We start from the raw sequence: 21875 nt of genomic DNA on the forward strand, positions 1-21875 counted from the left end.
AATAGAGGATTGTGGCGACGTTTCTGTAAATTCACAGAGGCTTGCAGACTGAATGCTGAAAGGCATAACAGTCTATAATGATAATGCATGTATGTATTCATCTTCTTTTTGTCTCTTCCCTTTTCCTGTGTTCATCCAACTTTCTTTTTATCCTACACTTCCCACATCGAGAAAGATCTGTCAAGATGGTCGCTCACTGAGTGTTAAAACCTGCCCTCGTGATTAAGCTGAGAAGGAGAAATGAGTTAATGGGAGCTGAGAAGGAAGAAATGAAGAACAGGGATTGATGAGGAGAGAGCCATGTATGAGTATGTAGAAACTGTCCTTATCCTTTTGTGTTTTTTTTTTTTGCTAGTTGTTTAATGTCGCACCGACACAGGTAGGTCTTACGGCGACAATGGGACAGGAAAGGTCTAGGAGTGGGAAGGAAGCGGCCGTGGCCTTAATTAAGGTACAGCCCCAGCATTTGCCTGGTGTGAAAATGGGAAACCACGGAAAACCATTTTCAGGGCTCCCAACAGTGGGGTTCGAACCTACTATCTCCCGAATACTGGATACTGGCCGAACTTAAGCGACTGCAGCTATCGAGCTCGGTTGTTTTCTTTCTTATTGTCTCCAAAAACCATAAAAGTAGTTTGTGGGACGTAAATCCAATAACATTACCATTCCTTTCTTATTTCTCCCTCTTTTCACACTGACCTGTCTGTGTTCATCATACACTGCAGTGTAAAACTTAAGGACAAAAGTAACTCGCATGTTGTGTCACTGCCAAGTAACATAGCTTGATGAAACTTGAACCATACATAGGAAGAACTGCAGCAGGATATATACGATGAGACAAACAGAAATGACACTTTTATACAGAGACAATAAATTACACGTAAATCACTGCGACTCATGATGGTCCCCTGAATGTCACAAAAGAAGGGACATGATTCTTAAAAGGGTGTGTGATCACCATGGAGAGCGATGCATGCTCTACAACGTGTTCCTAAGCTGGCCACATGATTAGTAAGGAGCGTTTGTGGTAGGGTCTTCCATTCCGCCACCAGCGTGGATGGCAAATGCTGGATGGTCGTTGGTGCATGTGGATGTGCTGCAATATGCCTGCCCAACATGTCCCACACGTGTTCGATGGGATTTAATTCGGGCGGGAACGGGCAGGCCAGACCATTCGCCTAATATCCTCTTGTTCCAAGAACTCCTCCACCTGCACTATTTGATGCGGTTGTGCATTGTCATCCATGAAAATGAAGTCAGGGTCGAATGCACCCCTGAAAAGATGCACATGGGGAAGCTGTACACTGCTACAATAGCGCTGACCGGCGAGTGTACCCCGTTCAAATATTTGGAGTTCGGTACACACATGCAACATTATGGACCACCAAACTAATAATGTTCGACAATGTTCCTGGGTGCATTATGTGTTCCCACCTCTCACCAGACGACGGTACGTCTAGAGTCACTGCTCAAACTGAATCTGCTCTCATCTGAGAAGAGCACACTACCCCACTCCTCGTCGGTTCAGACCTGATGCTTTTCGCACCATCGCAAATGTTGTCACAGCAACATAATGTAATGGTTATCGGGCAAACAGACCACCCCTATGCAGTCGCTGTGCCACTGTGCAGCGTGAGATTGGGTGCCTTACAATCCTGTTAAATGTGGCTGCATTTTCACCCGCTGTTTGACGCGAGTCTCTTTTTGCCTGTTGCAAAGTGTAGCAGTCATGGGCTGCTGTAGTTGACCGTGGTCAACCCCCTCCTCTCCTTCGGGCAGCAGTGCCTGTGTTTTGGAATGCTCTCCATGCAAGTGAAGCAATGCTGTGAGCAATACCAAACTTATGGGCTACATTCGTCTCACTTAGTCCTTCTTCCAGTTTCCCCATGATTCTTCCCCATGTGAAGTCATCCAAATGTTTTATATAATAAAAATCTTCCAGGCTATTATGCCGTGGTCCGCTGGCGACTGCGGGATACAGGAGAGCATATCGACACGACGCCACAGAAGATGACTACTGCAGCAGTAGTCGAAATGTCTGGGAGAAGCGAGAGGAGTGGACCGCGGCACAATAGTCCGGAAGATTTTTATTATATTGACACCGGCCGTGAAAGCCTTCATACTTTAATCATCCAAATGTTGTCTCCGGGCCAAGTTGTAATGAATAACACCACCACAGTTCACCATAACAGCTCTCTGATTGACTCACACTGTCTTGTCCCATTCCTTCAACTGCCTCTATCTGTGGGACCAGACCCATTTGGCGCTATAGTCGCGCTGACCTCACGCCACATTTCTATGCATGTGTGGAAGACCTCTGGCAATAAGTTAGTGCACTTTCATTCATTTCCACTGAGTTATTAATTTCATGTGGCTACTTCTAGCCGAGTGCAGTCCTTGTAAGGCAGATCCTCCGATAAGGGTGTGCGGCATCTGCCATGTGTAGGTAACTGCGTGTTATTGTGGTGGACGATAGTGTTGTGTGTGGTGTGTGAGTTGCAGGGATGTTGGGGACAGCACAAACACCCAGCCCCCGGGCCACTGGAATTAACCAATGAAGGTTGAAATCCCTGACCCGGCGAGGAATCGAACCCGGGACCCTCTGAACGAAAGGCCAGTATGCTGACCATTCAGCCAACGAGTTGGACATTTCCACTGAGTAGTTGATATGTTATGCTGCTTTATCTATCTTGTCCTTAAGGTTTGCACAGCAGTATATTATGTGTTCCTTTCCATGTTCGTATATTTCTATATACAGTATTACTTGATTTTCACTTGTTTGTTCCTCCCAGTTATTAAATTTTTTAAATTTATTTACAAGCTGCTTTACGTCGCATTGACACAGATAGGTCTTATGGCGACTATGGGAGAGGAAAATAGGAGAGGAAAGTAAGTGGCTGTGGCCTTAAGATACAACCCCAGCATTTACCTGGTGTGAAAATGGGAATCATGGAAAACTATCTTCAGGGCTGCTGACAGTGGGGTTCAAACCCACTACCTCCTGAATTCCAGCTCACAGCTACGCGTCCCTAACCGCATAGCCAACTAGCTTGGTAGTTACGAGGGTGGATCAAATATAAACAGGAATTAGTTTTTAAAATTTATTGCATCAACTAAAAAAATACACATTTAATGATCACTTTTCTACATAGTGTCCTGCCTTCGATACACATTTTCTCCATCGGATTGGTAAGTTTTTGATGCCGTCCTGATAGAAAGAAGAGGGACGTGTGCGGAGTCAGTTGGGCACGAACTCTTCTACACTTGCATTGTCATCGAACAGCTGTCCTCCTAAGTCTTGTCTGAGTGGTCCAAACAAACGGTAGTTGCAGGGCATAAATCTGGACTGTGTTCCAGAGGTGTCCAGTGAAAATCCTCCAGTTTTTACCGTGTTAAAGCGGCAGTATGAGGCCTTGCATTGTCATGGAGAAGAATGACGTTCCGGATCGGTTGCCAGCGTCGCTTGTTGCGATACGCAGCTTTTGCTTCATGCAAAAGGCGACAGTAATAGGCTGCATTAATTGTCCTTTGTTAGAGAAGAAAATCCACCAGCAAAACGCCTATGGAGTCCCAGAAAACGGTTGCAAGCATCTTTACAGCAGATGGGCATGTTTTGGTCTTGACCGGACCTGATTCGTCTCTTCGTCGCCACTCGATGCTTGCTTGCTTTGACTCGGGTGTAATGATCCACCCAAGTTTCATCACAAGTCACAATATGATGCAGAAATTCTCTCCTTCCTCCTCGTAGCGATACACGAGTCTCTGAAAAACTTCCTGGTGTAAAGTTTTTTGTTCCTGGTTGAGGAGATGAGGAACCTACCTGGCAGACAATTTTCTGAAATTGTGCTCATCTCGGATGATGGTTTGAACACTTCCATAACTTATTCCTACAGCTAAAACAATTTGCAAAACTTTTATCTTCACCATTAATGTCACGAATGGTAACAATGGTGTCTGCAGTGATGCTTGCCAGTGGTCTCCTTTCATGAGGTTCACTTTCCACAGCTTCTCTTCCTGCCACAAATTTTTTAGCCCACGTATACACTCGAATCTGCAAAAGTATTTCTTCCCCAAACTGTATGCAGAGCAGTCTCAAAATTTCGGAAGGTTTGGTGCCCTCCTTTGTGAGAAATTTGAAATGATGCGTTGCGCAACAGATGTGTGCACCTCTTGCTCACTCATGGCGTACTGAAGCAGCCCAGTTCTCCACCGCCGTTTGCGTGCGCAAACTTCTTCTCCAGACACCCCCACCAACATCCTGGCAAAGCCCCACCTCAGAATTATTACTAACAGCAGCGGTACATTCAAATTCCCATTTATACTTGAACCGCCTTCATACTACACTTTAATCTATGGTATCTTTATCTGAGAACATATGATTTGATGCCACTGTCACTGGCTGACTGCACTAAATCTGTCTCCAATAATGTGACAAGTTCTCTAACATGAGACAAGTGTATGCAGAGGTGATAGGTTTTTCTGCACTCTGTATTAATTGTCCTTAAAATCCATCGGTTAGCTGCAGTAGTTCTAAAAGCATTTGGAGCTCAGATGGTTAGATGTTGTTACAGTAGTTCTTCCATGGTTGCATACAAGATTCTAATTTTATTCCAGAGGAAATTTGTGCTGGAGAAACCTGGAGGAGGGACAGAATTTCCCCAGGTCTTTAGCATTGTCCATCATATCTGTTCAAGTAATACTTTGTGAGTTTGTAGATAAAATTTGTATTATTATGGATGAGAAGAAGTTAGAACATAACAATTTATTAGAGTTAGTCAATGAATTAGATGAAGATATCAAATTCCCAATAAAGTCTGAGGAAAAGAAATCTCTTAATTACTTAGATGTCACAATAAGCAAGAAGAACAGGAGATTTGAATACAAAACTTTGAGAAAACAGACGCAGACTGACTCTACTATTAGAAGCGACTCCAACCACCTGGGGCAGCATAAGAAAGCAACATTTTATAGTTTAATCAACAGCGCATTTAGGATCCCACTAAATAAACAAGACTTTGAAAGTGAAATGGAAATAGTACATAATATTGTGAATAAGAATGGATATTCAAGGCAGTATGTCAATAGGATAAAGAATAAAATAATGAATAAACTAAAAATGAACTTGATTAAGGAACAGGAAAAAAAGAACAGCATTGAGCTGATCACGTTTAATAACAGGCATTCATATGGATTAGCAAAGATATTTTGTAAACAAGGGATAGAAATTGCTTACAAAACAGATAATAATAATAATAATAATAATAATAATAATAATAATAATAATAATAATAATAATAATAATAATAATAATAACAAAATTCTGTTCAATTCACAACGAGTCAGTATATCAGACAATCAGGAGATACGGTATTTAGAGCATGTAAACACGGTAAAGCATAGAAGGGTTTTAGCAATGGGAGAGCACATGCAGAGCACAATCATAAATTTACAAATGTGGAGAAGGATATGAGGATATTATATATAGTTAAGAAAGGTAAGCTTATGGAAATTACGGAAAAAATAAGGATTTATTTAGCACAGAAGGAAAGAAACAAATTAAATTTAAATGAGACATCGAACAAGGAGAATATACTATTTAAATTAACAAGAAGATACATAAGGAGGAAGAGAAGAAAGAAATAATCTAGAATATCAGTGTCCATGAGTGTTCACCCCTTCCTTTCAAATGAGCTATGTCCGGAAGCGCTCAAGTTCCCCTCTACCCGCCCTCCTTCCCCGTGCGTGCCTCTTCAAGGTAACAGGCTCATATTTGTTTTAAATTGTGAAACAACCAACGGAAGTCAAGGGCAAAATGAATGCACTAAACTTTAAATAGAGCAACTGACAATCGTGAGTCTGACAGAAGTATATAGAAGTATTCCTCTCATAATCCAGCATTATAAAATTTGTTGTTGTTTGAGTCATTAGTCCATACGCTGGTTTGATGTAGCTTTCCATGCCATCCTATCCTGTGAGGAGTAGTGATATTAATATTCTTGGTTAGGTTTCAGATTTGGGTGTCAAAAACAATCATTGTTCTATATGCAAATGGAGGAGTAAGATATTAATCCTGGTATCGATGTTCTACTGGTAGGCATGTTGCCCCATGCTAAGGTCACGGCCAATAATGTTTATGTGTAGTCAACAGTACATTCAGGAAATCAATTGGAAATTTCCCAAAGTATTCTAAATATTCTAATATATTCTATAAGGGATGGGTTTTAAGACAGGTTTTTTTCTTATAGTTCATTGTGGAATGAGAAGCTGCCACTCTAGGGAGTATTCGAAGACAGATGGAAGTAGCCGCAACATTTAGCAGGCGTAAACTCTGGGTTGGAAGATTTCAGTAATTTTTAAGAGACGGTAATTTTAATAAATTGATTAAATATGTAGGTAGTAGACAAGGCTGGCATTTTATTAAGATTGTAAATAGAATAGTTTTGTGTTTATTTATAACATTTAAGACATATTTTATTTATGACATATATTAAGAGATGTTTAGAATTAAATATGCCATACAGGTTACAAAAGGATTTCTTAAGAATAAGATTGGTGTTTAATAATAAGTAAATAAGTAAGAGATATTTAGTAGTGTGAAAAAAACGCTCAGGAAGAGGACAATAAGGTCCTCAAAACATGTACGGTGTATTAGGTGATAATAAATAATTAAATAACTCTAAATATTAACACCTCTCTAAAGAACCAGAGAAACAAGGAATTGCCATTTGGTCCTTGTTTCAGTGACGGTGAAATCCTGACATTCACCTCCCCGCGGTAGAGAGGGGGCAACGACTGCATATAAAAATAATATTTTACATGCAGGCGGCTAACAAATGAAGGGACTGATTATCTCCTAGTATAAGGAGATCCCTTATACCAAGTCCCAACAGTCTCTTTGAGAGTGGATGAGCGGGTATGGGTAAGGGCAATATATTGTCCTGAGGACAAGAAATTGTTCCCAAAGGCGGAGGAACCAGTTTGGTCAACGACATTAGGATGCAGAAGGCAATGGGAAACCACTGCATTAAAGATGCTGAGAGATATTCCAATAAATTCAGATGGCATGGCTCCAACGTCAAGATCAGAGCTGGTCGTGTGGATCGTCTACCTCCGTTTGCAGACGGCATCTTAAGATGAAGAAATATTAACAAGGTTGATTTCAAATATCAAAGTATATTTATTGGAGTAGAGATTGTAGTCAATATGGACCATTAAAACAGCCAAACCACAATAGTTAAGTTAATGAAACAACAACAACAACAACAACAACAACAACAACAAGAGTACAACACCAATTCCAAGGAAAGAAAATATTACAAGAAATACTACTAGTTTAACATACTAAATCCAGCATCACAATATACAAATTCATAAACAACTTAAGTATTTCCAGTGCTTAACACAACGGCTTACAATACTGCAGGTTGAGCTTGCTACTAGCTTAACATTACAACACTGTCATATATAAATTCACATGTACCTTAAGTATTTCAAAATTTTAAACTATGAATTACAGTAGACTGAGCAGTCAAATTTCTATTATCTTAGCACTGTAAATACAGCACATTCATACACAAATTCACACATAGCTTAAATAATTCAGATGCCTTAATACTACAATTTACAGTGGGTTGAGCATTGCATTAAAATATGACACCATCACATAGAAATTTAAACACAATTTACAGAATTCTAGAGTCTATTCTTGAAGCCTCGTACATTTTGTGTGTGTATGATCCATTTCGAACTGTTTATATATTGGTATTTAGTGCTTATTGGTAGAAACTGGGAGTAGTGATATTTATTTGAATTTTATAACAAGTAGTTCAGTTGGTGTCCAGTTAGATTATGTTTTCTAGGTTAAGTAGGCTAGCTAGGTGTACTTCGTTTTGAATTTAGGTTTAGGTGGTAATAATAACTCTTTTTAAAATTATTTTTAAATATCTGTAGGTTCGTTGGTATAATACTTACAAAGGCAGATTTCATAAGGAGTTGTAACATCTGCAGCTTTGCCGGTATTTAGTATAGATATCCATTCAAACTCTCATGAAGGTAATAATTTATTCAATTAAATAACACGATACACCTGTAAACTTCGATTTAAAAAGAAGTTAAAGAGAATACACAGTATTTCACTGGATAATTACTCAACAGCCTTTGGATTGTTGACGAATGTTTGCTGCATTCCCATGAGATCAAAGAGAATATTGTTGCTGAGTGATCAAATACATGAATCAGCTGATTACTGTATTCCAATAATCTGTAGACTTTGCACCTTTGTTTATTCATTGAGTAAAAGTTAATAATACATTCCTATATCCCAATAATATTGCAGTTCAAGTCCCCGGCATAGTTTTGACAGAAATTATTGTAAACAACCTCTTATTTTTTAGCATTTAAGGACACTTATATTCTCCATCCCGCATAGTAGGGAAAAAAATAGTAATCCACCAGTTGTAAAAATCATATAACCATATTTCAGTTGAGAACTGTAGTGTAAATACGGTATATTTAGGTAGTATCTTGCCTTCTATATTCGTGTGTATCTTTGTGTCTATCTTTCATGTGTATCTATCACAGCATAGTAGAATAAAATAGTACTAATAATTAATCTGCCTGCACATTTAGCTTTGATCGTAATCTTTGAGTAGTTCTTGTGAATTACAAACTTGCAATTTTCATTTCCGTTTGTGCTTAGTAGTAAAAAATTGTAATTAGGTACGTCTGAACGTAGTTTAAAATTATTGTACTGTATTGTAGTATCTTATTAGAAATTAGTGTACTTATTCTATTGTAAAATATTTGTGTGCATAGTAGAAGTATCTGTAGAAACTGTCTTACTAGAATTCTGTTGTTGTAACTTTTCTTTTTGCAAGCTGCTTAACGTCGCACCGATACAGAACACAGATAGGTCTTATGGTGATGATGGGATAGGAAAGGGCTAGGAGTGGGAAGGAATCGTCCGTGGTCTTAATTAAGGTACAGCCCCAGCATTTGCCTGGTGTGAAAATGGGAAACCATGGAAAACCATCTTCAGGGCTACCGACAGTGGGGTTCGAACCCACTATCAAACGAATACTGGATACTGGCCACACTTAAGCGACTGCAGCTATCGAGCTCAGTGTTGTTGTTTAAGTAGGATAGGTTTAACTGCAGTTAAGAACTGTGTAATTCTTGTGTATTCCTTTCGGTATTCAGTAATTAACGGCAGTTTTAATCCTTTTAGGGTGTTGTACGATAGTAATATAGTACGACTAAGTAGTATTGTAGTGGTCGTGTGATCTTCGTGTACTCTCCTAGACAATATTTCTTTCCTTTCACTTTTTTTCTGCACATAATAAGTTATTTATTTTTCCTTTAAATTTCATTTTTCCGTAAAGAATGACTACGGAGTGCAAGTGTAGGAACTGTGGGTGTGGTCAGGCATAAAGGAGTATAAGGGAGGAGTTGGAGAGTTTGAGGGAGATAATTAGGATTCTCTCAGAAGACAGAATGGAAGGTAGGCCTCCCTCATACAATGTACAGGATACAGTAGGTATAAAAGAGGGGCCAAAAGGAAAGGGGCGAATTGTAGAAGACAGGTGGTTTAATATTCTAAGGGGAAGGAGATTGCAGGCTAAGGGCTCTATTCAGAATCAGAATTCAGGACAGGTGTCTGTGAGAAATTGGTACAAGTCACTGCAGTTAGAACAACAGAAGGAAGATGAGGAACAGGAAACTGTTGCTGAGAAGAGTGGAAGTAGGAGGAAGGGAAAAGGTAGGAAAGGGAAATGTAGAGGTAGAGTAGAGGAAAGGAAAAGATAGGTGGAATAGGGTCATTCGGAGGGGGGGAGAAAAGGGTGGAGGAAGTAGCTTTTGCTGCTGTCATGTCAGGAAAGACATGGCTGACCAAGAAGGGAAGGAATCAAATGAGGTGGGTAGGGTTAAGGCTCTGGTCATGGAGGATTCCATTGTTAGACATATGGGTAAAGTGTGTGGAGGAAAGGGAACCAGGGTAGTGTTATCCAGGAATTAGGTTGAAGCAGATGCTGAAGAAAGTTAAATGAAGAAGGAGGGAAGGTGGTAGTGTTTCACGTTGGTACCAACAATGTAAGGCAAGCAAGTATAAGTACTAACATAGTTGGGGATGTGTGGGATCTGGTAAATGCAGCATGGGTGAAGGTTCAGGAAGCGGAGATTGTTATCAGTGGAATACTGTGTAGGAGGGATACTGACTGGAAGGTGATTGTTGATTTAAATGAGACTATGGAGTGTGTATGTGGGAAACTGGGAGTGAAATTTCTAGATCCTAATGGGTGGGTAGTAGATAGGGATCTGCGCTCTGATGGCCTTCACTTAAACCGCAGTGGTACGTATAAGTTAGGAAATTTGTTTAGAAGGGTTATAGGCAGGTACATTCAGGGAAATGGGGTTGTCTAGGGAGCGGTGATAAGAGTTCATGGATCTGGAAATCAAGTAGGGATGACATAAAAGTGTTAGTGTTGAACTGTAGAAGTACTGTAAAGAAAGGAATAGAATTAAGTAATTTAATAGATATATATACTTAACAGTTATTGTAATAGTTCAATCATGGCTGAAAAATGATATAATGGATGCAGAAATTTTCTCACAGAACTGGAGTGTGTATCGTAGAGACTGGATAGGAATGTCAGGAGGGGGAGCATTCATTTGTGAAAGAAGAATCTGTAAGCTACGAAAAGTTAAAGAACACAAATATGAAATTCTAGGTGTAAGGCTCATTTCTAAAGATAATGGGCAACTTGATGTCTTTGGAGTGCACACACCGTGAAAGGGTAGCGCTGATGCTGATTCAGAATTATTTGATAAGATAATCAGCGACGTGGGAAATGACATTGAAAGGAATGTGATTGTAGTGGGAGATCTCAATTTACCAAATGTCAGTTGGGAAGGTAATGCGAACAACAGGAAGCATGACCAACAAATGGTAAATAAGTTAATATGGGAAGAATAGCTGATTCAGAAATTGATGGAACCAACTAGAGGGAAGAATATACTGGACATGGTGCCAGAAAAGACTGTTCAAAATTATGAAGGACATTAATTTGGACTGGAAAGACAGAAAAGCAACACTTAACCTCTACATCAATATAAAGTATGCAAGGTGAGAATCAGGAAAGGAGTAAGACAGGGGTGTTCCTTATCACCATTTCTATTTAATCTGTACATTGAAGAGGCCACGAAAATTTTTAAATCCAAAACACCTGGCATTAAAATAAATGGAACAACTGTACACTGTATTAGATTTGCCGACGATACTGCACTTCTGGCTGACAATGAGAAGAACATGCAGACCATGCTCAACAAATTAACATCCATCTTAAAAGATTTCCAACTTAACATTAATGTAAATAAAGCTAATGTTACGGTTGTAAGCAAATCTAAAATGAAGCCAGAGGCACAGCCCAGAATTGGAAATATTTTATTAAAACAGGTGCACAAGTTCTGCTACTTAGGATCAGTTATTACCGATGACAACAGATGCACTGTGGAAATAAAAAGAAGGATTTCCCTGTGTAAGAAAGCCTTTGAGGAGAAGAAGCAGCTCTTAACTAATAAATCCTTAAATACTGAACAAAATAAATTATTTATCAAAACGTTCATTTGGAGTGTGCTGTTATACGGCTGTGAAGGATGGACTCTCTTGAAGGACGTGAAACGACTAGAGGCAGTGGAAATGTGGCTATGGAGGAAGATGACAAGAACTAGCTGAATTGAGAAGAAAACTAATGAAGCAGTGCTTAGAGAAATAAACACCCAGACATTTAATAACAACGATAAAAAGGAGAAAAGCGTCACTTTTCGGTCACATTCTCCGGCATAATAACTTCGAACTTGTTCGAAGGCAAGGTGATGGGAAAGAAAGGCAGAGGGAAACCACGGAAGAAGATCATTGAAGAGGTAGTTGAGATGATGGGATGCCAAGGTTATGGAGAGATGAAAAGGATCGCAGAAAGAAGAGATCAATGGTTGCAGCGACAAGGCGAAGCCTTTAGATAATGACGATGATGATGGTGCCAGAAAAACAAGATGAGCTTTATACAGAAACCAAAGTATTAGTGATCACGAATCTGTTTTTGTCATAGTTAAAAATAAATGTGATAGAAAGGAAAGTCTCAAAAGTGGGACTATTAGGCATTACCATATGACTGATAAAGCAGGCAAGAAAGTAACCATGATCGGTAGAAAACGATAAATAAAAATGTAAACAGACTCTGGGATGGGTTCAACGCAATTGTTGAGGAATGTGAAAACAGGTTTGTACTTTTAAAGGTGGTAAGGAATGCTAAAGACCCACTTTATTATAACAGAGAAATGAAGAGACTAAGAAGGAAGAGTAGAATGGAAAGAAATAGAGTTAGAAATGGCTGTGGAAGTAAGGAGAAATTGAAACTGAATCTAGCAAAGAAGTCAGTTAAGGATAACATGACAGCAAGCAGAAATGACAGTCAAACAAATTTTAATGACAAATGGAAGAGTATGTATAGGTACGTTAAGGCAGAAATAGGTTCCAAGAAGGACAATGCAGGAATCATTAATGAACAAGGGGAGTGTGTATGTGAGGATCTTCAAAAGGCAGAAGTATTCAGTGAGCAGTATGTAAAGATTGTTGGTTGCATGGATAATATCCAGATAGAGGGGGTGACTAAAGCTAAAGAAGTATTATAATTTACCTATGTTAACAATGACATTTACAGTAAGATACAAAAGTTGAAACAAGAAAAGCGACTGGAATTGATAAGATTTCTGGGGATATATAAAGAAAATGAGTTGGGATATGGTACCATATCTGAAGTACTTATTTGATTATTGTTTGCATGAAGGAGCTATACCAAATGAATGGAGAGTTACTAACCCCTGTGTACAAAGGAAAGGGTGATAGCCATAAAGCTGAAAATTACAGGCCAGAGAGTTTAACATGCATTGCATGTAAGCTTTGGGAAAGCATTCCTTCTGATTACATTAGACATGTTTGCAAAATTAATAACTGGTTTGACAGAAGGCAGTTTGGGTTTAGGAAAGGTTATTCCACTGGAGCTGAACTTGTAGAATTCCAGCAAGATATAGCAGATATCTTGGATTCAGGACAAATTGACTGTATGGCGATTGACCTGTCTCAGGCATTGGATAGGGTGGATCATGGGTGTCTACTGGCAAAAATGAGTGCAATTGGACTTGACAAAAGAGTGACAGAATGAGTTGCTGTATTTCTAGAAAGATCTCAGAGAATTAGAGTAGGCAAAGCTTTATCTGACCCTGTAATAATTAAGAGGGGAAATTCCTCAAGGTAGTGTTAATGGACCTTTATGTTTTCTTACATATATAAATGATATGAGTAAAGAAGTGGAATCAGAGATAAGCCTTTTTGCAGATGATGTTATTCTGTATAGAGTAATAAATAAGGTACAAGATTGTGAGCAACTGCAAAATGACCTCGATAATGTTGTGAGATGGACAGCAGGCAATGGTATGATGATAAACAGGGTTAAAAGTCAGGTTGTGTGTTTCACAAATAGGAGAAGTCATCTCAGTTTTAATTACTACATTGATGGGGTGAAAGTTTCTTATGGGGATCACTGTAAGTACCTAGGTGTTAATATAAGGAAAGATCTTCATTGGGGTAATCTCATAAATGGGATTGTAAATTAAGGGTACAGATCTCTGCACATGGTTATGATGGTACTTAGGGGTTGTAGTAAGGATGTAATGGAGAGGGCATACAAGTCTCTGTTAAGACCCCAAATAGAGTATGATTCCAGTATATGGGACCCTCACCAGGATTACTTGATTCAAGAACTGGAAAAAATCCAATGAAAAGCAGCTCGATATGTTCTGGGTTATTTCCGACAAAAGAGTGGCGTTACAAAAATGTTGCAATGTTTGAGCTGGAAAGACTTGGGAGAAAGAAGACGAACTGCTTGACTAAGTGGTATGTAAGCAAATTATCACAAAAGTAATTTATTCTATTATCACCACCTATTCAATACAAGCTTGTATATGGATCAATCATGAGAATTGTCTCTTGCAATAAGTGGTATGTTCTGAGCTGTCAGCGGTGAGATGGCGTGGAATGACATTAGTAGATGCATGAGTTTGAGTGGTGTCTTTAAAAGTAGGAAAGATCACAATATGAAGAAAAATACGGAATTCAAGAGGACAAACTGGAGCAAATATTCGTTTATAAGAAGGGGAATTACGAATAGGAATAACTTACCAAGGGAGATATTCAATAAATATCCAATTTCTTTGAAATCATTCAAGAATAGGCTAGGAAAACAACACACAGGGTATCTGCCACCTGGGCGACTGCCGTAAATGCAGATCAGCAGGGATTGATTTTTTGGAAAAGGCTCTAATACATTTGCAGGTAATGCGTTCCAATCATCAATTTCCCAATTTACAATTGAAGATTTACCATAGTTAGTTTTCTGCGATCTACCTTTTCCTTTATGGGGATGATATGTCCTGCGTAAGTAGCAGGGCTTTTCTAGTCGACAGTTGAACTCTCCCCAAGCTGGTTTATTCATGTAGGCATTATACATGGCACATACCAGTGTTTGTTTCCTTCTAGACCCCAGGATCTCCCATCCAAGTTTTTCTACCATACTTGTCACACTACTTCTAGGATTGGAATCGTTAAGCACAAATCTTGCAGCCTTTCACTGCACCATCTCAAGTCATTAATGAGTCTTGTTTGGTATAGATCCCATACGGCTGCTCCATATTCCAGGACTGGCCTAATGCATGATATATATAGCCCTGCGCCTTCGCCTGGGAACTGCTGCCCTTTAGCACCCTCATCACAAAGTGTAAGGACTTGTATGCTTTAGTAATTACACTTCCTATGTTGGTGTCCCATTTTAGATCTCTCTTTACATGGATTAATAGGTACTTGCATGAGTCACTCTGTACTAGAGCATCCGATCCAATACAATAGTGAAAGTTCCTGTGCATTATTACAGTAATGTATATCTGTCATTAGCCTGTATGTAGCACCACTTCCCTTTGGTGTGATGCGCTTCTCTCTGGCACAACTAGATGGCCTCCGGATGTCCCCTAGCAGCTACGGTGTGTGTGGGGGTGTGAGGGAGGGGGTGAGTGAGTGGGGGTAGCTCTGGACATGATGGACAGAGATGTTATGTTTGCTTGAGTGTTAGTGGCAGCGTAGCCCTGCATTTTGCAGCTTAGTCCTGCACCAGTATATTAGCTACCTATACAGCATGTATTGATTGTTCACATGACAATGTTTAATATAGTTACTCAAGTTTACCATTATCTATGATTATCCCTTCTTGCATCCTGTGAGAGAACCAGCCTCATGGCAATACAGTCCACTTCACAATCCTTAAATATTTTCAAGTTTAATCAGTCCCCTTGACAACGTTTCTTTCCCACTCTTATGAGACTGCATTTTCGAGAATTTATTTTTATTGTGTTATAGAGTGCCCACTTATGGAGTATATTTATATCAGCTTTTAATAACCTATTATCATTGGCATTCTGTATATTTCTGCATATTATGCAGTTGTCCACAAACAATCTGCATTCTTTTTTTGCTATTGGCTTTACGTCGCACCGACACAGATAGGTCTTACGGCGACGATGGGACAGGAAAGGGCTAGGACTGGGAAGGAAGCGGCCGTGCACCGGTGGTAACTGAAATACTTGAGCATCATATGCATCATAGTCAAACAGGGAATTCGGCATACAATCATCCTCTTGAATAAGTTTTGATTTTGCCTGGTGTGAAAATGGGAAACCACGGAAAGCCATTTTCAGGGCTGCCGACAGTGGGGTTCAAACCTACCATCTCCCGAATTCTGGCAATCTGCATTCACATCAAATTTTGTTTGGAAGATCGCTGATAAGTGCTGTAAATGCCAGTGGCCCTATAACACTACCCTGTATTACTCCCAACATTATAGAAACTTTGTCGGAGTATTTACGTCCCACCTTTACCCGGATCCACAGAACCAACCTTTTATCAATGTTCGTTTCCACATATTTTTTGGATCAGAATGTCATGTGGTACTACATCAAATGCTTTAGCAAAATCAATTGCTAATATCTTGAAAGAGCGACAACATCTGGCTCTTGCAGGAGAAATATTTTCTAAAATCATGTTGAAGGCCATTAATCCAAAAAAATGTATCCAGTAATCGGGAGATAGTGGGTTCGAGCCCCACTGTCGGCAGCCCTCAAGATGGTATTCCGTGGTTTCCCATTTTCGCACCAGGCAAATGCTGGGGCTGTACCTTGATTAAGGCCATGGCCGCTTCCTTCCACTTCCTAGGCCTATCCCATCGTCGCCATAAGACCTATCTGTGCCGGTGTGACGTAAAGCAAATAGCGAGAGAAATAAATAAATACATACATACATACATTATCATTATAGACTGTTATGCCTTTCAGCGTTCAGTCTGCAAGCCTCTGAGAATTTACTAAACGTCGCCACAATCCTCGATTTGCAACTAGTGTTGTGGCCTCGTTTAGTTCTATACCTCTTATCTTTAAATCGTTAGAAACAGAGTCTAACCATCGTCGTCTTGGTCTCCCTCTACTTCTCTTACCCTCCATAACAGAGTCCATTATTCTCCTAGGTAACCTATCCTCCTCCATTCGCCTTACATGACCCCACCACCGAAGCCGGTTTATGCGTACAGCTTCATCCATCAAGTTCATTCCTAAATTAGCCTTTATATCCTCATTCCGAGTACCCTCCTGCCAATGTTCCCACCTGTTTGTACCAGCAATCATTCTTGCTACTTTCATGTCTGTTACTTCTAACTTATGAATAAGATATCCTGAGTCCACCCAGCTTTCGCTCCCATAAAGCAAAGTTGGTCTGAAAACAGACCGATGTAAAGATAGTTTCGTCTGGGAGCTGACTTCCTTCTTACAGAATACTGCTGATCGCAACTGCGAGCTCACTGCATTAGCTTTACTACACCTTGATTCAATCTCACTTACTATATTACCATCCTGGGAAAACACACAACCTAAATACTTGAAATTATCGACCTGTTCTAGCTTTGTATCACCAATCTGACATTCAATTCTGTTGGATTTCTTACCTACTGACATCAATTTAGTCTTTGAGAGGCTAATTTTCATACCATACTCATTGCACCTATTTTCAAGTTCCAAGATGTTAGACTGCAGGCTTTCGGCACAGTCTGCCATTAAGACCAAGTCGTCAGCATAGGCCAAATAAAGGAGTTAATTTTGAGAATCTGATTTCATTCAACATAGGAAAATAAACCTAAAAATATATTTATAGAAAAGAGGCTCTTACCTTGCTGAATGCACAGGTGGTAACTGAAATACTTGAGCATCATATGCATCGTAGTCAAACAGGGAATTCGGCATACAATCATCCTCTTGAATAAGTTTTGATTTTGATGCCTGAATAAGATTACCATTGGGAGTTGGCACAGGTTTTGAGCGCTTCGGAGGTAGCTTTATTCTGGGAATAAAGTTTGAATATGCAACTTTTTTGTTTGTAGAATAAAAACTGTAAAATAAAAGGAAAACATAAAAATATTGCTGCTAATTAAGTAAAAGATTTTCTTAAATGTATTTATTTACAAAACTTCCCTCAGCTGAATATTGCCACAATGGACAAAGCATAACAAGAACAGTGAAATGTATAATTATGGCTCACGATTATAAATTTGTTGATTGCGTAATTCTTATAGTGTCCTGTGAAAGATTTTTAAATTTTTTTATTTATTTACAAAACTTCCCTCAGTTGAATATTGCCACAATGGACAAAGCATAACAAAAACAATGAAATGTATAATTGCAGCTTACAATTATAAATTTGTTGATTACATTATTCTTATAATGTCCTGAAATTACAAGAGTTATAGCATGTAGCAGTGATTTCTGAACAATAAATTGGAGCCTCGTAACGCTAATAAAGAAATAGTTTGCAGTTCTAGAACATCTAAATTAAACAATTTCTAAAAATTCACAATGAATCAAGGACTAATCCCTTGACCTCTTACCATTAATCCTATCACTTTAATGTCCTTCAATGCAAATTTATCTTTATAATAAATTATGGTTGGTTTATAGATCAGTTTCTTTTCCTTATCAATGTCTTCTGGCTGGTCTGTGGAGATTTCAAAATGAACTGTGGGGTCTATTACCAGTACATATCCCACACCCACTGATTCCTTGTAGACTATGATGTCAATTTGCCTACTGCTATCATTACCGACAAGTCCAGGTACCTCTTCAGCATGACATTCCCAGGCTTGCCCTGATGCAGGGTTTCATCCTAGAATATAACATTCCTGTTCGAAATCTGTTGTATTTTGTCCTCTCTATGAGTTACTTCAGTTCCTGCGCAACCTTTTGAATCATCCTGTATGTTCAAGTCCAAGGAAATTCACTGAATATTTTCTCCTGAGTCTGTCAATACAATAAAATCGTCAACATACACTCAAATGCTTACCAGAAATCCTCCAAACTAAATGTATGCCTTAATGTCAATTTATTAGTTCAGTAAATCAGCCATCTAAATTAAAAACAACAGTGAAAACAAATAGTATCCTAACCTGACAACTTGGTACTTTTTTTCACCACAAACTCGTTCAACGATCAACTCTCGTCATAGCTTGATTTAACATAAAAACCGTTCATTGCATCTTTCTTGCAAGTAGAAAATGTCACTATCACTTCAGGAGATGTCAAGTCTCCTCTCATTACAAAAGACATGTCAAATATTTTGTTTCTATAACTTGTCCTTGAATGGAGAGTATATTTTAATTATTTTTTATCTTGATAACCTACACATTGATAATCTACACATATGCCTTTGCTGGCGGGACCTAGTGTTTACACTGCGCTATGTCTTCTGGCATTGGCTAGAACAATTTTGTTACTTTCATTGACCTATCTCACAAGGGACACCTTTGACCTCGAACGCTCGGAACCGCACGCAACCATGCTTAGAATAACAAGCAATCATAATCAAAACAGTGGTGTGCGTCATTTCCATGCAAAACGTTGCATTCTACCTCAAGTAACATTTTAACAGAGAGAAACAAAGTAAAAAGATATCAATACCATAGGAAGGAAATTATATGTAATTTAATGGTGCATTAAGTTTTTGGTTACTTCCTCCTTCACTAACACTTATAATAGCACAAAACACACACATACAGCAGCACCACACACCTGAAAGTGCTTATATTAGTCCTCAAAGTGCAGATGCAGGATTTCCATGAAGTGGTTAAAACAAAGTGGGAGAGAACAATGTGCACACTCACTAAAGCCACGTTATCACATTCCAAATCACTTTCGCATTCACGCAGTCCAATATCAAAACCTGGCTTTCGCCAAGCATATTGCAACATAGGCTTATACGTAGGTGCTGCAAATTGATTGTAAATCACCCAGTGAAGTTTCACGATGAAATAACGATCATGTACCTTCACTTGTGGTTTGGCACCTTGTAGTCTTACAAAATCAGTAAGCCTTCAGATATAGAGTTTATATTGCTGAAAGAAGTAAACAAGGGATTGGCAATATTTTGTTGTTTTCGGTGTCAATATCTCCAGCGTAACATCATTGTTTGGAAAACTTGCATCTAGAAAGGTACGATCTGTATAACCTGGTCAGGAATCACGTAGCAATAGGCTCTTTTCATTTGTTACATGTTCACCAAGGACTGAAGTTAGAAATCTTTTCATGTGTTCTTTAGTCATTTTTGCACTTTTGCTTGCTTCCACATGAATGTTTCGTGGACAGGTTGTTGCAAGTTTCTTTAAAATATTTGGACCGAAAGTGCCTTGTGTCTCTTGAAAACAGATGTACAACTTGTTTGGTAGTCTGCCTGCCACTGATAAAGCCACATCAATTGTGTGGCTGTGGGTAGAGCTATGTACAGACTGCAACACACTCCTGTAGTTTTCTCTCCACTGTAGGACAGTGTTGATGCTGAGGACATTTCATACTGGAATTGACTCTGGTCACTGTTCCAAACATTACCTTTCTCCGCACCCTCCTCTGTTACAAACATGTTCACTTCTTCCACAAACTGTTGTGCCTTCTGACGTATAATATTATCATCTTCTATGTCCTTATGTGTGACAAATGTAGTAATATGCCTGGATGAAATGTCATACTCAGCCTTGAGACGGACGATAAAGGAAATGGAAGCTTTGAAATTGACCAAGCCAACCATTTTAGCCCCTTTTAGTGCCCACATCTGCAGATGCCAGTAGTGAACTGTAGATCCATACTTCCTTGCACGGTCAAATTGCGATATTACATACTCTTTTATAGTTTGTAATTACGACAGTCTGTTTCCTTTGAAACGAGCACCTGCTCCTCATTTCCTAGACACATAATTTAGAAATAATGTGCAATTTGATTTACTTTTGATGCACTTATAGCGCTTCATTAGTTTGCTATAGGAATTCAAGCTACGATTGTAATAGTCCTCATAAATGTTCTTTGGTACGTTGTCATCAATATATTTTAATACACTGGACCTCATCTTTTTGGGTGGAGAGAGTTCGTACTCACTTTGACTTGACTGTTCCTGTTGCTCTGGAGATGAATACCGTGTACTGCTTGAAGAGCCACCTTCAGTTTCAGGTTCCTCCTGCCCTTCAAAATCCATATATTTATCCAGTGTAACGTCGTGTATTTCTGTGTCATTGCCATTATATTTCTGAATTATTGTTATATAATATATCCGTGAACTCCATATCCTCGGCCCCGATGTAATTTCCATATTCAGCACGTCGCAACTTTGTCCCTAATATTTGGACCACATATGTAGGATTAATTCTCTTTATGATGTCACTGCACTGTACACAGTTTACACAGTAATCCACTTGCGAACACTCCAAGAGACAAATACGTACTGCATCTATACCACTTACGCAACTGGAGCACTAGTTAGTGCAGCTACACTATGCCACCGTCTAGTGGCGCTAGCAGACAAGTGCAGAGTTTGGCATGGAAAAGAAGCAGACCACTGTTTAGTTTATGATTGCTTGTTATGGTTTCATGCAGTTCCGAGCGTTCGAGGTCAAAGGTGTCCCTTGTCAGTCTTATCCTTGGCTTTGACAATATGAAAGTGACTGAGGTATGAGCGATGCTAGTAATGCCATTCCTTATGCAGTCAGTCCCTGCTATGAATGGTGTGAAAATGTTGCTCATAGGGTTGGTTGATGCATGCATTTCAGTGGGCTTGGCAGACTGATATGTAATAGCAACTTCTGGCTTGGTGAGGAAAGCAACGGGAAACTACCTCGCTCCTCATTTCCCTAGTGCGCCTCTTCAGTGATGCCTAGGCCATCTATGACAGCTGATCGCAGAGCTGTTGAGGATCCAGCCAGCCTTAGGGCTGAGGACTGAACATACATACACAACCTACACATCCATTATATTTCTTCATGAACTTATGTCCACGCCTATTTATAAAATAATAAAACTCACAAAATAAACAACAATTACTGCTATAACACCTATTTAAAAATTAAAACAAAATAAAAACCATCAACACTAATTAATACAATACTGTATACCCTAAGGAAAAGCAGCTCATTTAAGGGGTGACATACACCTTCTGCTAGATTAATTTTAGAAAAGTTCATATTTTTAATCCCCAAAACTACAAATACTACTTAGACATACCATCTGTGAAGTATAATAATATTTTAAAAAAGCCTAGTAACCTGCCAAACTTTTAACATATCAATTTTTGCAGCTAAATGGGATTTCCACTTGAAATATTACGATCCATTAAATATTTACATAATTACCGTATAATCTTGAATACCACCCGCACTGGGTTTTTTTTTTTTTTGAAAATATTGCTTCCAAAATTGGAT

General features: G+C 39.0%; 1 protein-coding gene across 3 annotated transcripts in view; it reads right to left on the bottom strand.

Annotated features, from left to right (window-relative positions):
- Nucleotides 1-21875, bottom strand: part of Iml1 (GATOR complex protein Iml1) — a 724094-nt gene that overhangs the window by 486038 nt on the left and 216181 nt on the right. For all 3 annotated transcript variants that reach the window (XM_067141784.2, XM_067141783.2, XM_067141785.2), the window contains exon 10: nt 17315-17533. In XM_067141784.2, coding sequence (XP_066997885.1) covers nt 17315-17533 — 219 coding nt within the window. The remainder of the gene's footprint in view (nt 1-17314; nt 17534-21875) is intronic.

Source organism: Anabrus simplex, chromosome 2 (genome assembly GCF_040414725.1).
Source record: "Anabrus simplex isolate iqAnaSimp1 chromosome 2, ASM4041472v1, whole genome shotgun sequence".
Lineage (NCBI taxonomy): Eukaryota > Metazoa > Arthropoda > Insecta > Orthoptera > Tettigoniidae > Anabrus > Anabrus simplex.